Below are 13,237 nucleotides of genomic sequence, written 5' to 3'. Positions count from 1 at the left end.
ACAGGCCAAACACACTGGTGATTCGCACTTTCCTTCTGAGCTAGGTCTAGTATCACATCCACCGCTAATCCGAAGAGCTTCCAGGTGGGGGTCGGGCTCTGCCCCATGCAACAAGGCACAGGACAAGAGGAAACAGCTTCAAGCTGCGCCAGGAGAGGCTCGGGTTGGACACCACGAAGCGGTTCTTCACTTAAGAATTATTCTTTCTTAGACAGTGGAATAGGCTGCCCAGGCTGGCGATGGAGCTACCGTGCCTGGAGTTACCGTTACACCCTGGGGAAGGAAACACTGGAGGCACCATTCAGTGCCACGGCCCGGCTGACACGGCAACACTACGCCACGAGGAGCCCCACAATCCCCGGCACGCTAATGAACTCCGCGGCTTCTTAATTAACTTAATTAACTTAATTCAGCAGGGAGGGCCCCGCGGCCCGGCCCCGCGCAGCCGCGCTGTGCCCGCCGCCCCGCGCAGGCGCAGCCCCGCCCCAGGAAGACGCCAAGATGGCGGCGGCGACGCGCTGCGCTCGCGGGCTGCGGCTGCCAAGGGCAGGTGAGTGTCAGCGCCGCCGGGCCCCTCACGGCCCGCCCGGGCCCCGCCGCGGCTCAGCGAGCTCGGCCGTCCCTGCGGCTCTGCCCCAGCCCGGGACGCGCTCCGCTCCCGGCTCTGTGCGAGGGGAGCTCGCACCGCAGCGGCTGGAAAAGAGCTGCCGAAAAATGTTCTGCGGGCGCGGAAATGATCGTGTTTCGGCCTCCCTTCTCCTTAAGGAGCTGGGGGTTGGAGCGCAGAGGGCTCGGGGTGTAGCTGCGGGTGTCGCGCTGAGGCTGTCACTGCTTTGTAAGCTAGAAGTTTGGATTCCTTTTGCCATCTCTTAGGTGACTGTGACCTTTGGGCCATGATTTATGGTAAAGTTCTGCTACCGATATTATACTTCAAGCGTGTATTTGGGTCTTTGCCTCCGTTTAGATTGATTCTGAGCTTGAATAACATGGGAGATGGTAAACGGGTTTTGTTGGTAAAGGGCGGGGAGGAATTTAATACCGTTTTAATGGGAGCAGTGTGTTCTTTATTTACCTAAGTGGCTGTCAGACTGCCTTTCAGGACAAAATGGGAGATATGGTGTCTTTTTCCAGTTCGTGGAGCTGGGAGAGAAGAGGGATAGGCAAACTTTTGGGTAGAGAAAAAGGCACATTGGGTTTGCGGTGGATATTTGAATTTTAATTCATAGAATGGCAGATGATTGGAATGACAATTCCAGTCATATTGGGATTGGAAGGGACTTTAAGGATCGTCCAGTTCTAACCCCCCACTGCCATGGGCAGGGACACCTTCCACTATCCCAGCTTGCTCAGAGCCCCCTCCAGTCTGGCCTTGGACGCTGCCAGGAATGGGGCAGCCACAGCTGCTCTGGGAAAATGGAATTGGAAGCAGTGATTGGGCATATAACCACAGCTGGTGATAATTTACGCCAGCGAGACCTCACAGAGTTACGGAACAAGGGAAAACGTTCATCACTAATCAGCTTACAGTGTAAGGTAAGCACAACAGGGAAATACACAAAAGTGGGAGAATACAAAACTGTAATTAAATATTATTTGTTGGTGTCCCAGTGGAGAGGCATTATGAAGAGCCTGCCACCAATAATTTTTGCAGAAGTAACAGCAAAAAATCCACTGAGTAGCTGAAAGATATAAATCATTACTGATTTTTTAACTTTGAGTGGCTCTCAAACTGCCTTTCAGGACAATATTTTTCCAGTTTGTGGGGTATGGGGAGAACAGGCATAGACAGACTTTTGGGTAGTGAAAAACCTCCTTCAAGCACTGAAATTCTGCTTGGACTTTCTGGTTTGAGTTCTACCAGCTGAGGTAACAGAATATAATTTATGCCTCAACTCACTCTATCCTTTGGATCTTCTGGACATTGTGTCTGCAGTGTTAGTGCCCCTGTGTAACTGATAATCCCTAACCATGTTGGGATAAAACCTTCTTCAGTGTGCAAATGTCAGATTGCTCCCAGTCCCATCCAACCTGGCCTTGGACACTTCCAGGGATGGGGCAGCCGCAGCTTCTCTGGGCAAACTGTGCCAGGGCCTCACCACCCTCATAATTTCTTCCTCATATCCCATCTAACCTGCTCTCTGTTAGTGTGAGGCCATTCCCCCTTGTCCTGTCACCACATGCTCTTGTATATCAGTATCCTAATGATGTCTTGCCTCCATTGCTCCCAAGTAGCCCCTTGAGGAAAGGACCAGCTTTGAGGCAATATCCCACATATCATGGATCTGGCTCTTTGCATCTCTCCCTATCTCTTCTCTTCAGAGCTGTGATACAGGAGGATTGCTTCCTCTGCTATATTTTACATTTTTACTGAGTATTCTTGACTTGCTTCACCTTAAACTCACAGTAAGCTTTACTTGCTCTTTAAGAACTGAAAGCCTTTGTCTGCTCCTTCCCTGTCTCAGTTTGGTCCTTAACTTTACCAACAATTTCCCAGGCCTGCTCCCCTCTGACCTCTCCAGGTATCTCTGAAACAGCCCATCAGGAGTCTCAGCATGGGGTATTAGAGAAAAAGGATCTGTGATGAGAAAACCAATATAAGCTGTGAGTTAGCAGTGCCACGTCCCTGTTAATGTCCCAAAATCTCTCCTGTTCCCTGTTGCAGGGCATGGAATTTCTGTCCTGACTGCGGCACCGTCGGTGTTGCAGCAGCACCGGCAAGTCCATCACGCTGTGATCCCTCATGGCAGAAGTGGAAGATCGTCTGTCAGTGGCATTGTGGCCACTGTCTTTGGAGCCACAGGTTTCCTGGGACGATACGTTGTCAACCGCTTAGGTAATGCTCACCAGGGGAGTATTGGTTAAAATGACTACCCCAAAAAATGTTTAATGAAACTAGTAGTCTTTAGGTTGCAGGGTGATAGCAAAGTCTCTGGCATTTTGGATCTTTAAAGTGTTTTGCAGTCTGCTTAAGTTCCAGTGTGTGACAAGGAGTAAAAAGTATTTTAATTGAGGGAACTTTGGAGCTTTTTGAATGTTCGGGTCATTAAAAGAAGTCCTACTCCTCTGTAAAATGCATGTCTGAGGAGAGCTACAGCATGTGTTTGAGTCTTCTGTTTTTAGCCTTGTTAAGACATTTTACTGAAAGGTTTGCAGGGGTTTGATTCGAATTCTTCAAAATTGCCCTTTTGAATTTAAATTTTGGAAAATAACCCATGCTGCTTTTTTCCCCCTCTTTCTTTTCATGCAACTTAAAAAATGTAAATATGTTTGCATATGTTCCAATTTTTTAGGCATTGTTCTGTGTTTATAGGACTCACCATTTTTGGTGTTTGTTAACAAGCTTTGACATTTTGTCTAACAAGCCTAAATATTAAGGAAAGAATCCTGTTTAAGCATTTGAATTATGTAGGTTCAAGAAGAACTTTAGTTCTGTTCTACTTTTAGTTTTGCAGGTATGCATTCAGGATATCTACGTCTAATTATAGTGCTTTAATGCCGGGGAGAGAAGGGAGTTTTGTTTATTCAGAAGTTCGTCTCCTTAAAGGGATGTATTTGTTTGAAACTTTGGGGGTTTTTGTGGCCCTTTAGGTCGCATTGGCTCTCAAGTCATCATCCCCTATCGCTGTGATCAGTATGACCTGATGTATCTGCGGCCCATGGGTGACCTGGGGCAGCTTCTCTTCATGGTGAGTCTGCCTTAGATGAAGCACAACCCCCTGGTAATCCTTCCCAAAGACACAACTCCAGCTGTTGTTCAGCCTTTAAATGGCAATGGTGTGAAGGAGCTTGCTTTGGTGATGCCTGTTTACACCTTATGTCATCTTTTCCCCATTTGATGCTCTGCTTGCAGGAGTGGGACTGTAAGGACAAAGATTCCATCCAAAGAGCCGTGGAGCACAGCAACGTGGTCATTAATCTGATCGGAAAGGAATGGGAAACAAAGTAATTTTCCTTTGTTTTTTTTTCCTGTATGTGATAGATTTGCACCAGGTATTGTAGCCATGTTTTGCAGCCTGTGTGTGCAGTGATGTTGCCAATGTTCTTGGCTTCTGTGAAAAGACAACCCCAACATTTTGCATGTAAAATTTCTTTAAATGGTTGACTCCAGTCCTGGTTGTGATCTGCTTTGGAAAAGTGCATTCTTTCCAAAATTTTCCAGTGTGCAACTTTTGTTCTGTCAGAAAATTCAAATGTGCTGCTTTCACATACTTCATAGGGGGTCCCTGAGTGCCTTCCTATAGATGACAGAGACTCACCAATTTCTTATATTTATATTTACACTGACATATTATTTATATTTAACTCTTATTTACATTATATTTATGGTTACATTATCACAGAAGCAAGATTTCATCCTGTCACTTGGACATAGTGATGAGTTGTAGCCTGCTAGGAAAAGCCATGATCAAACAGGAATAGCTAATGGAGACTCCCTAAGATTATGACTAATAACATCATTCCTTGATAGAATTTTGGCACAGACAATATTAGCTACAGAATCATTCTTGGTAATAATTTCTTAGAGTAGTTCCTTTTTGAAATCCATTTAAAATTTCCCATAGTTTACATTAAAAATACCTGTTGCAACCACTTTGTGTGTGTGTTCGTGCAGTTATGTTCCTTTTATTTAAAGCCTTGTGCAGAACTGCCTGACAAAAATTTAATGGTGAGACTTGCCTTTGTATGGTGCATAATTTTTGCTCTGGTAGAGCAAAATTTGTAGACAGAAACAAATGTAGACCCCAGTTTCATCTCTCTTTACAAACCTGATGCTTTTGTTGTCCTTTTTTCAATGAACAGCCCTTTGAGGTTCAACATTTCTGGACTCGTGTAAGAAGTATGATTTATAGAAAAGAGTTTATTTTATTATTAAAAGGAAGTTTGAGGACAACAACAGAAAGTTCCATTCTGTTTAAATTCCCCAAACTTTCTTCTCTGTGCATTTTCATTAGATTCAAACAGACAAGTCTTGATCCATGTTTAAAACTTTCAGACATTACAAAACTTGACCACTGTGTGGCACGAATGTGTTGATCACATATTTTATGCATGTGGGGATCAGTGGTGGTGCTGAAACCCTGAGATCATGTTCTCTGGTTTGTTAAATACGAGGTCAGAGTAATCATTGTAATCATCCCAGAGCCTGTGAGGGACTTGGAGAGGAAGGAGAGCAAGATTAGATAGACAGATCAGTCCAGAAAAGCAAAGCCTGCCATGAAATACTTTCCTCCTTGCCTTGTACTTGTGTCCAGGCTCCTCTGTGTGTACTGAGTTGTTTGAAACTCCATGGTTACAGGAGGGATGTTGTTCATTCTCGTGTGTTTCTAAATCTATTTTGGGGAGCAGAACAGGAGTGATGGTTCCCAGGATCAGATAGTTATTGAAAGCTCAAAAATAACTTTGTATTTTTAAGGCTTTCTTTGGACTCCAGTGGGATCTGAAGAGCTGTGGGAGGAGATAAGGTCACAGAGGGAGGTTTTTAAGATGGGGATGTTTGTTACCCAAAGCAAATGGTCAAGATGCAGGGGTGCTTACAGGGACAATACAATGACATGAGAAGCCAGTTCTCTTTCTTGCAGTCTTGGGATGGTTGGAAAGAATTTTGGGACTCTTGGCAGCCTATAAGGTCAGTTCTGTGTGGAGACAGAGCTTCTGTATTGTTCTTGATCAGATACCAAACTGATTGACAGTATAACCCCCTGATTTAGGCCCCCTGAATGTCATAGAGTGAGGGGTGATTTCTTCTTGCTTCTCCTGGAAGTCCCTTTCAACTCTGAAATGGTTCTAAATGCTCTGACAATTTTTTTTTTCCATTTGCATGAGCACCTCTGTGTTCTTTGGTTTGTTTTTGTCTGCTTCTCCCCTGCCAAGCATCTGCCCTGACTTGTGCTACTCAGAAATCTTGAGCTTCTTTGTAGTGTAATTAGTATGTCAAATCAAGGCAAATTTTGAACAGGATTTGTAAAAATACAGCCTTGCTCAGGGTTCAAGATGCAGGAGTGCTTCTTTTAATAAAAGTAATCTGTTTTCACTTTCACTGGCAGTTTTCTATTTGTCACAGACAAGTGGGCAAGAGGATTTTTCATATTGATTTAATCTGACCAGGTGAAAAGGCAGCGAAGCTAAAATTGAAGACTACAGTTGCAATTTCACTTGCCTCTAATCTTTATTATATGAAGAGTCCTTCATTAAAGGAAATTTTGTTTCTAATGAGTGTCAGTATAGGTTTTTGATAATACGTTCAAGTAATACATAATAATTGATTTTGGGCTGATTGGCAGCCATTGTTGATTGCTCTTAAAGTAATATTTGGATTTTGCCTTGCTTTAGAAACTTCAAATTTGAAGATGAATTTGTAAATATTCCTCAAACTATCGCACGGATAAGTAAGGAAGCTGGTGTGGAAAAATTCATTCATATCTCTCACCTGAATGCTAGCATGAAGAGTCCTTCCAAATACCTCAGGAACAAAGTAAGTCTGGAATCCACTTAAATATTTATTTCCTGAGAATGTACTTTGTGTTCAGTGTGGGTTTGGTTTTTTCCCCCCAGCTAGGTCTGTTTGAAGGAAATCAGTGTACGAATTTACTAAAGACTCTTTTCTGCTGCTGAGAAATGTTTGGGCTTTCTGTGAGACCTTTATCTTAGTGCAGCACCTCGAGGATCAAATGGCTTAGATATAAATAATATTAGATAAAAATAATTTTTGTACTACTGGTGGCATAATTTCTTTCAGCTCTGTAGTCAAGGATGCCATCTGTTGTGAAAAGCATCCTCTTCTGCTTGGTTCAGCATGGATCTAATGAATGTGTTTGTTTTAATTGATAGGCTGTTGGAGAGAATGTAGTGAGGGAAGAATTTCCAGATGCTGTAATTTTGAAGCCCTCTGAGATGTTTGGGAGAGAGGACCGATTTCTCAATCATTATGCAAGTAGGTACTCTTGGAGTAGTAAACCCATGTATGATTTGTGTAACTGCCTGTAGAGAACAGAGAGAAAATGGGATTTGCTTCTGGAAAGCAGACCAGGTGTGTTTTTATCAGGAGTGTATGGGATACATAGCAACATACTAAATTCTCACCCCTTGATAGAATTCTTTCTTAACCTAGTTAGATGTTGCTCTTTGTTTTTACTTTTGTAATCATTTTATTTTGAGGGGAGGACACCGAGCCACTCTAAAGAAACGGCAAATGCAGCCCTCCCATTGCTATTAATATGGAAACTATATGTGTCTTGAAAGAAATGCTGCTGCAATTGGCTGGGAATTCTTCCCAATTCTTGAAAATTGAAAAGTCAATTTTCAGAGGAAATCCACACTCAGTGTGGTGTAAAATGTCTTGGTTATTCTGGTACTGAAAGGATCCCCAGATTCTCTCTTTTTTTCCATCAGACATGCGCTGGTTTGGTGGTGTGCCTCTTCTTGCTCTGGGCAAAAAAACAGTCAAGCAACCAGTCTATGTAAGTTTTCCATGAAATCCCAATCCCAAATCCTTGGTGGGTGGATGTGTTGGTCTGTAAACCACCTCTGAAAGAAGAGTGTGTGCATGTGTTCCTGTTTTCTCTTGGTAACTGTTGGACTTTGTTCCTCACAGGTGGTTGATGTAGCAAAGGCAATTATTAATGCAATTAAGAATCCTGATGCAAAAGGAAAAACATATGCCTTGGCTGGGTAGGTCACTTTTTCTGATTCTAATTAACTGTAGTACATCTTTTTGGTGTCATTTTTTGGCATGCTGCACAGTACATTTAATTTCTCCATCCATGCACTCAGTTTGAGCTGCAGTAAATTCCACCTCCTTTTTGGGAGGAAAAATGGCTCAGGCTCTTACTGTGAGCACTCTAAAAATCCTAATCTGGGCCCCACTGCATTTCATGTGATGTATGTGCACACAAAGGAATAGGCAGCTAGGGAAACATGCGACAACATGGATTTGGAGAAAATTCTGGTAAAGCTGTCTGGAAACCACCTGGAATTAGAATGACTTTGAGGCAGTAGATCTACAGTTAGGGACTGAATTTACAGGTTTCCCAGACAAGCTGTGGCTGCTCCATCCCTGGAAGAGTTCAGGGCCAGGTTGGATGGGACTCTGAGCAACCTGGGCCTAGTGGGAGGTGTCCCTGCCCATGGCAGGGGGTTGGAATGAGATGATCTTCAAGGTCTCTTCCAACCCAAACCATTCCATGATTCTCTGATCTCTTGGAACTTTTCTGAAGAACATGTTGAAGGCTCAGTTTTCATGCCTTCAGACCTTGGCATCTGTGAGATCCTGGGTTTATCAAACTGCTCAGCAGTGTGCTCTTGTGGTGTCACGGAACTTTTCAGAATGTTTTGCAATGGCAAAAATTTGCCTGGAAAGCCAAGGGAGATACCGAACAGCTCAGTCATCTAGAGAGCCTAAAATACCAAGGCAGAATCTGAACAAGAAAGGAATGGGAATTCTCAGTGGTTTATGTTACTCTTAGGCAGGTGGATGGAAGACTGCTTCATTCTCTCCATCTTGAGAGAGGGGGAATGCATTTTTTGGACAATTCATCTTGCTTTTGAAAAGAACAAGATATTCTTAGTCAAGTAAAGGCAAGTGAGTCAATATCCCTACAGCCAATTCCTACCAAAGATGGGATGTCTTGTTAGTAAAGTGTCCTTAATTCTCCATTTGCTTTCTGGCTTCCAAGTGGGCTTGAGTAAACTCCTGTCACAGTGCTGGAAGTCTTGAGTTCAAAATTGGAGTCAGCATGGAAGGAGGCACATTCAGGTGTTCCTTCAAAGCACACAGAATGCACTTCATCCAGTGTGGTGGTGGTGGGTTAGCCTTGGCCAGCAGCCAAATCCCCACTGTTCTTTCCTGCCACTTCTTTTCCATGCTTCTTCCCAGCTCCTGGATGGGCCCTTCCACAGGCTGCAGTCCCCCAGGATAAACCTCCTCCCTGTGAACCACAGGGGAGTCTCTGCTGAAAAATTATTTGGATTGAAGAAACAGGCTTTTTGTAGCCTTGGGGGTGGAGGGTTTCAAAGATTTTTTTTCTCTTGGTGCAAATACTGAAGTGTAGCTGGCTGAGGTGTGACATTTGCTGCTTTCCCTTGCAGCCCTCACCGATACCTCCTTTACGACATGGTTGAGTACATCTACGCTGTTGCCCACCACGCCTTCATTCCCTACCCCCTGCCACGGCCTCTCTACCAGTAAGTGGGACCCTCATTCAGTGAGCTCTTGGCAGCACAGGAGCATAAATACCTGTTGCATGGGTTCTTTACTCTGCCCAGTTGTTATTTAACATGGTGGGGTTGCAGAAGTTGCCATTCCTGAGGTACTCGTTCGCCAGTTTTGAGCCTTCAGCTCAGGGACAGGCCTATATTTGATGGGTTGGTACATGAAATGCATACTTTTAGTGAATTAACATAGCTGTTCATTCCAGAGTCGTTTCTCCCTGACATCTAGGGACAGGATGAGAGGACATAGCCTCAAGCTGCACCAGGGGAGGCTCAGGTTGGACATCAGGAAGAGTTTCTTCATAGAAAGGGTGGGTGAACACTGGAATGGGCTGCCCAGGAAGTTTTGAGGAAACAACTAGACATGGCATTCAGTGCTTTGGTCTGGTTGGCAAGGTGGTGATCAGCAAAGGTTGGACTTGATCATCCTGGAGGTCTTCTCCAGCCTAAGTGACTCTGTGATTAAATGGGTTTGCTGAGCCAAGAAGTAGCAAAAGGTCCTAATCTGATAAAATTAGTAGCAAACCAAATTTTTTTAAAAAATACCACAGGGAAAACGTGTGTATGTTGCTGACTACAGGCTGTGACAGATTTTTGTGCACAATCTTAAGGATCTGCTACTGAGCCTGGGCCTGATCCTTAGGGAATAGTCGTATCTTTCTGAAGAGCTATCCCAAATGCCATTTCAGAAGTAGCCCTCAGCACCATGGGGCTGTGTTATTATTTGGCATCCTGACCCTCCTCATTTTTAGTAAAATGTAAATTAGTAAGCTTAATTAGTCACCAGAGTTGGAACCTTCGTGCCAGTAGGACTCAGCATTGGATCCATGGCAGTGCTGATGGCTAACACTTTTAGAACATCCTAAACTGTAGTGGCTGTTCCTCTGTTGGCTGCAAGAGGCATCAGGTTATAACATGGCTCAGGTGACCCAGAGCAGCTTGTGAAAAAGGGGCTCTGTGGGTGCTTCTTTGTTTTATTCACGTTTGCTGCAGTCCATGTTACGCTTTTTTATTTATGGGCTAAACTAAGTGATAGCTCATATTTTTGAGAAAAGAATGCACCTAAAAGGCAGATGAACCTGGTTGTGTTGATGTGCAGTAACTCAGTAACATCCTAATCTGGCAGGTGAACACTTCAGCAAGAGGTCCTGCCTGTAAGAGATTGTGCTGTTGGTCTCGAGACACTGAGCAAGAGCTGTAGCATTATTTTCTTTTCTCTATCAGATTTCCTTTCTTTCAAAGGAAACCTCATTTCTGAAAACTGCAGATATCCCAATCTTCACCCTTTTTATAGATAGCTCCAGATTCCACCAGCATGTTTGTGTTGCTGATAACTCATTGAGTTGTCAACAAGTTTGTTTTCTCCTGGAGGCTTTGAATCCAGCTTCGTGACTAATTGTATTGCTGCCTACACTGCAGGGAACAGAGTTGGGATGAAAGGCAGGGGCAAGACTAAACCCTCTGGTGTGTGGGGAAGTGGATGTGGGGTTTACTTTCCCCACCCACTAACGCTCATTTTAACTTCTAGAGATCTGCTTCTCCATTCCATCCAAAGTAAAATAATACAGGATCTGATAATTCAGGAACAGTTCATTACCAGAAACACAACTAAGAACTTGGTGGCTGGCGCATCTAGTGCTTTAATGAGCTCAGAGCTTGCAAGAACAGCTTCAGAGCAAGTTCTTGCACACTGTCTATTAAGTTTGAAATAATTTTTACCAGATTTCTGTGTATCTGGATAAATTACTGCAGTTTTGCCGTATTTCTTCTGTTCACAGTTTAGTTGCAAGATTCTTTGAGATGAATCCGTTTGAACCGTGGTTGACACGAGACAAGGTGGATCGGGTAAGTGTGGGACCAGCCAAAAATCCCTCTTGGGAAATGTTTCATTGTGCATTTGTAACTCTCACTTGCAGTTTTGCATTCCCAAAAACACGTGGGGTTGGAAACAGCCAAAAGTAGAGGTTGGATGTGCAAAGTGAGGAGGGCAGTGCTCCCTGCTCTTAGTCCCTTTATGTACCTCTAGATGCACTAAAACCACTTCCATCATCCAGGGAATGGTGTTTCCAACAGCTGAAGTTGAACTAACACCCTGCACACATTCCAAAATCTCACTTAACATTCAAGTGCATTTCTTGGGAGAATGTTGCCACTTCATGTTTATTCCTGACTTCTCAGAGTGTATTCATGAGGGTGGAGAAATAACTTGCAAAAAAACAACTGCAAACAAGGAAAAAGTAGGAATTGGCAAGTATTAATGTCAAAATTTGGCATATGTGTAGGCTAGCAAAGATAGTCATGCACATTCCGTAAACTTTCTGCTTTCTGAATTATGGAGTAACTCTCCCAACTGTTCTGCAGCATTGGATTTCAATGTATTTTGTCATAACACAGTATCAATAGCCTACTTAACCTGATTGTCCCCCAGGATATAATTGTAATATCTCCAAAAAACTTTCTTCCAGCTGCCTTTGTAGTTTCTTGAGTTAAATTTCATAAAATAAGCCTGCACCAAATCGCTAAAGCTGCTGCAAGGCAGCTGTAGCATGAGTAGTGTAAAAGGGAGTTTCTCTATGTCACTTCTGGGTCTGATTGTTCCTCTTTCCAAGACTTTTCTCTTTTCTTCAAGACTTAAATAATCTATACAACATTAGATGTGTTTGAGTTAAAAGACCTTTCAAGAAACACCAGCATTAGAGAAACCTCTGTTTTCTTGGATTAAGACATATGGGTTGCAAATACAGTAATAGAATTAACCATTTGTCCTGTGCAGAACCATATTCTAAACCATAAACAGAGCTAAACAATCTACCAAAGGTGATAATTCAACACACATTTTCTTGACAGATCAGAATATCCATAATTGGAGTTCAAGTATAGCCTTGGAGGGAGTTCTGCTTAATTTTGCGATGCGATGCTCCCTGATAATGCATGGAGAGAAAAGGAAGGCACTTCCGGCATGTTATTAATTCCTGGATTAAAACCTGAAGGACTTTTTGCTGGATGTAGAATACCTGTACGGCCTGTTGAAGGTCTTGGTACACAAGACCTTGTGTAATTATGCCACAGTTCTGTTTGAATCTTTCTTCTTCCTCTACTTCTTTTGGCAGGAGAATGATTGCATTGGGTATAAAGCTGTTCATTTCAAGTGAATTATCTTTTATTCTTTTCTTACCCTCCCCATTCTTGTTGAAGTTTCACACAACAGACATGACATTTCCTGACCTCCCTGGTTTTGAAGAGCTGGGAATTGAACCAACCCCCCTGGAACAAAAAGCCATCGAAGTCCTGCGCCGTCACCGCAGGTTCCGCTGGTTGGACGCTGAGCTGGAGGAAGCAAAGCCAAAAACACAGCCCATGTAACAGCTGGCAAGGGGGATACCTAAAGCTTCTTAAACTGCCTTTGGATGACCCAACTTCTTTGAAGAACTGTGTACATACTGAGTAAAATGTATTAATCATGTAAACTGTATTTCACCAGTGTTGTCTTTTCAGTTAAGGGGGGACTGTCACAATTTCTCTCTGCCACAAAAGCAAATAACACGGTTGCTTAGCTGGTGAGCATCGTTATGTTTTGAAGGTTGGGACTAGAGGGAATGTGCCATAACAATTGTCCCTTTCTCCCTTGGCTCTCAAAGCAAATGTATCACTGAGCTTTAGGTGCTCAAATGGTTTCAAGGGTGTTGCAGTTCAGGACTAGGTCACCCAGAACGTGCCCTTTCCAGTAGGGATTGCTGGGAATGCCACTAACTCAGACTGTGAGATCTCACACAAAGCCCTGGTTTTAAGTTTTTGACTCTTCTGAACTTGGTTTTCTACGCTGAACACAGGTCTTAAAGAAAGTGGCAGCCTCCTTTCAGGGAGCTGTAGAGAGCCGCGAGGTCACCGAGCCTCCCTTTCTCCAGGGTAAAGACCTCCAGCAAGCTCCCTTAGCTGATTGCTGTAGCCAGAGAACAGAATCTCTCATTCTCTCTGTACTGCCAAACTACTGTGAAACACTTGGGCAAAGTGTTTCTCAAATTTCAAGAGC

General features: G+C 43.5%; 1 protein-coding gene across 1 annotated transcript; it reads left to right on the top strand.

Annotated features, from left to right (window-relative positions):
• The first annotated feature begins 464 nt into the window (after positions 1-464).
• Positions 465-12,674, top strand: NDUFA9 (NADH:ubiquinone oxidoreductase subunit A9). The gene is made up of 11 exons (XM_066183660.1): positions 465-550; positions 2,663-2,833; positions 3,589-3,686; positions 3,851-3,942; positions 6,331-6,472; positions 6,829-6,931; positions 7,390-7,457; positions 7,592-7,668; positions 9,085-9,180; positions 10,986-11,052; positions 12,403-12,674. Exons 1-11 carry the CDS (start codon positions 502-504, stop codon positions 12,568-12,570), a joined length of 1,131 nt encoding a protein of 376 aa, XP_066039757.1. The 5' UTR covers positions 465-501; the 3' UTR covers positions 12,571-12,674.
• Positions 12,675-13,237: the final 563 nt, after the last annotated feature.

Source organism: Chamaea fasciata, unplaced genomic scaffold (assembly GCF_029207755.1).
Source record: "Chamaea fasciata isolate MVZ Bird 193981 ecotype frontalis unplaced genomic scaffold, bChaFas1.0.hap1 SCAF_5, whole genome shotgun sequence".
In the NCBI taxonomy this organism is placed as follows: domain Eukaryota; kingdom Metazoa; phylum Chordata; class Aves; order Passeriformes; family Sylviidae; genus Chamaea; species Chamaea fasciata.
This window is presented reverse-complemented; position numbering and strand designations above follow the sequence as displayed.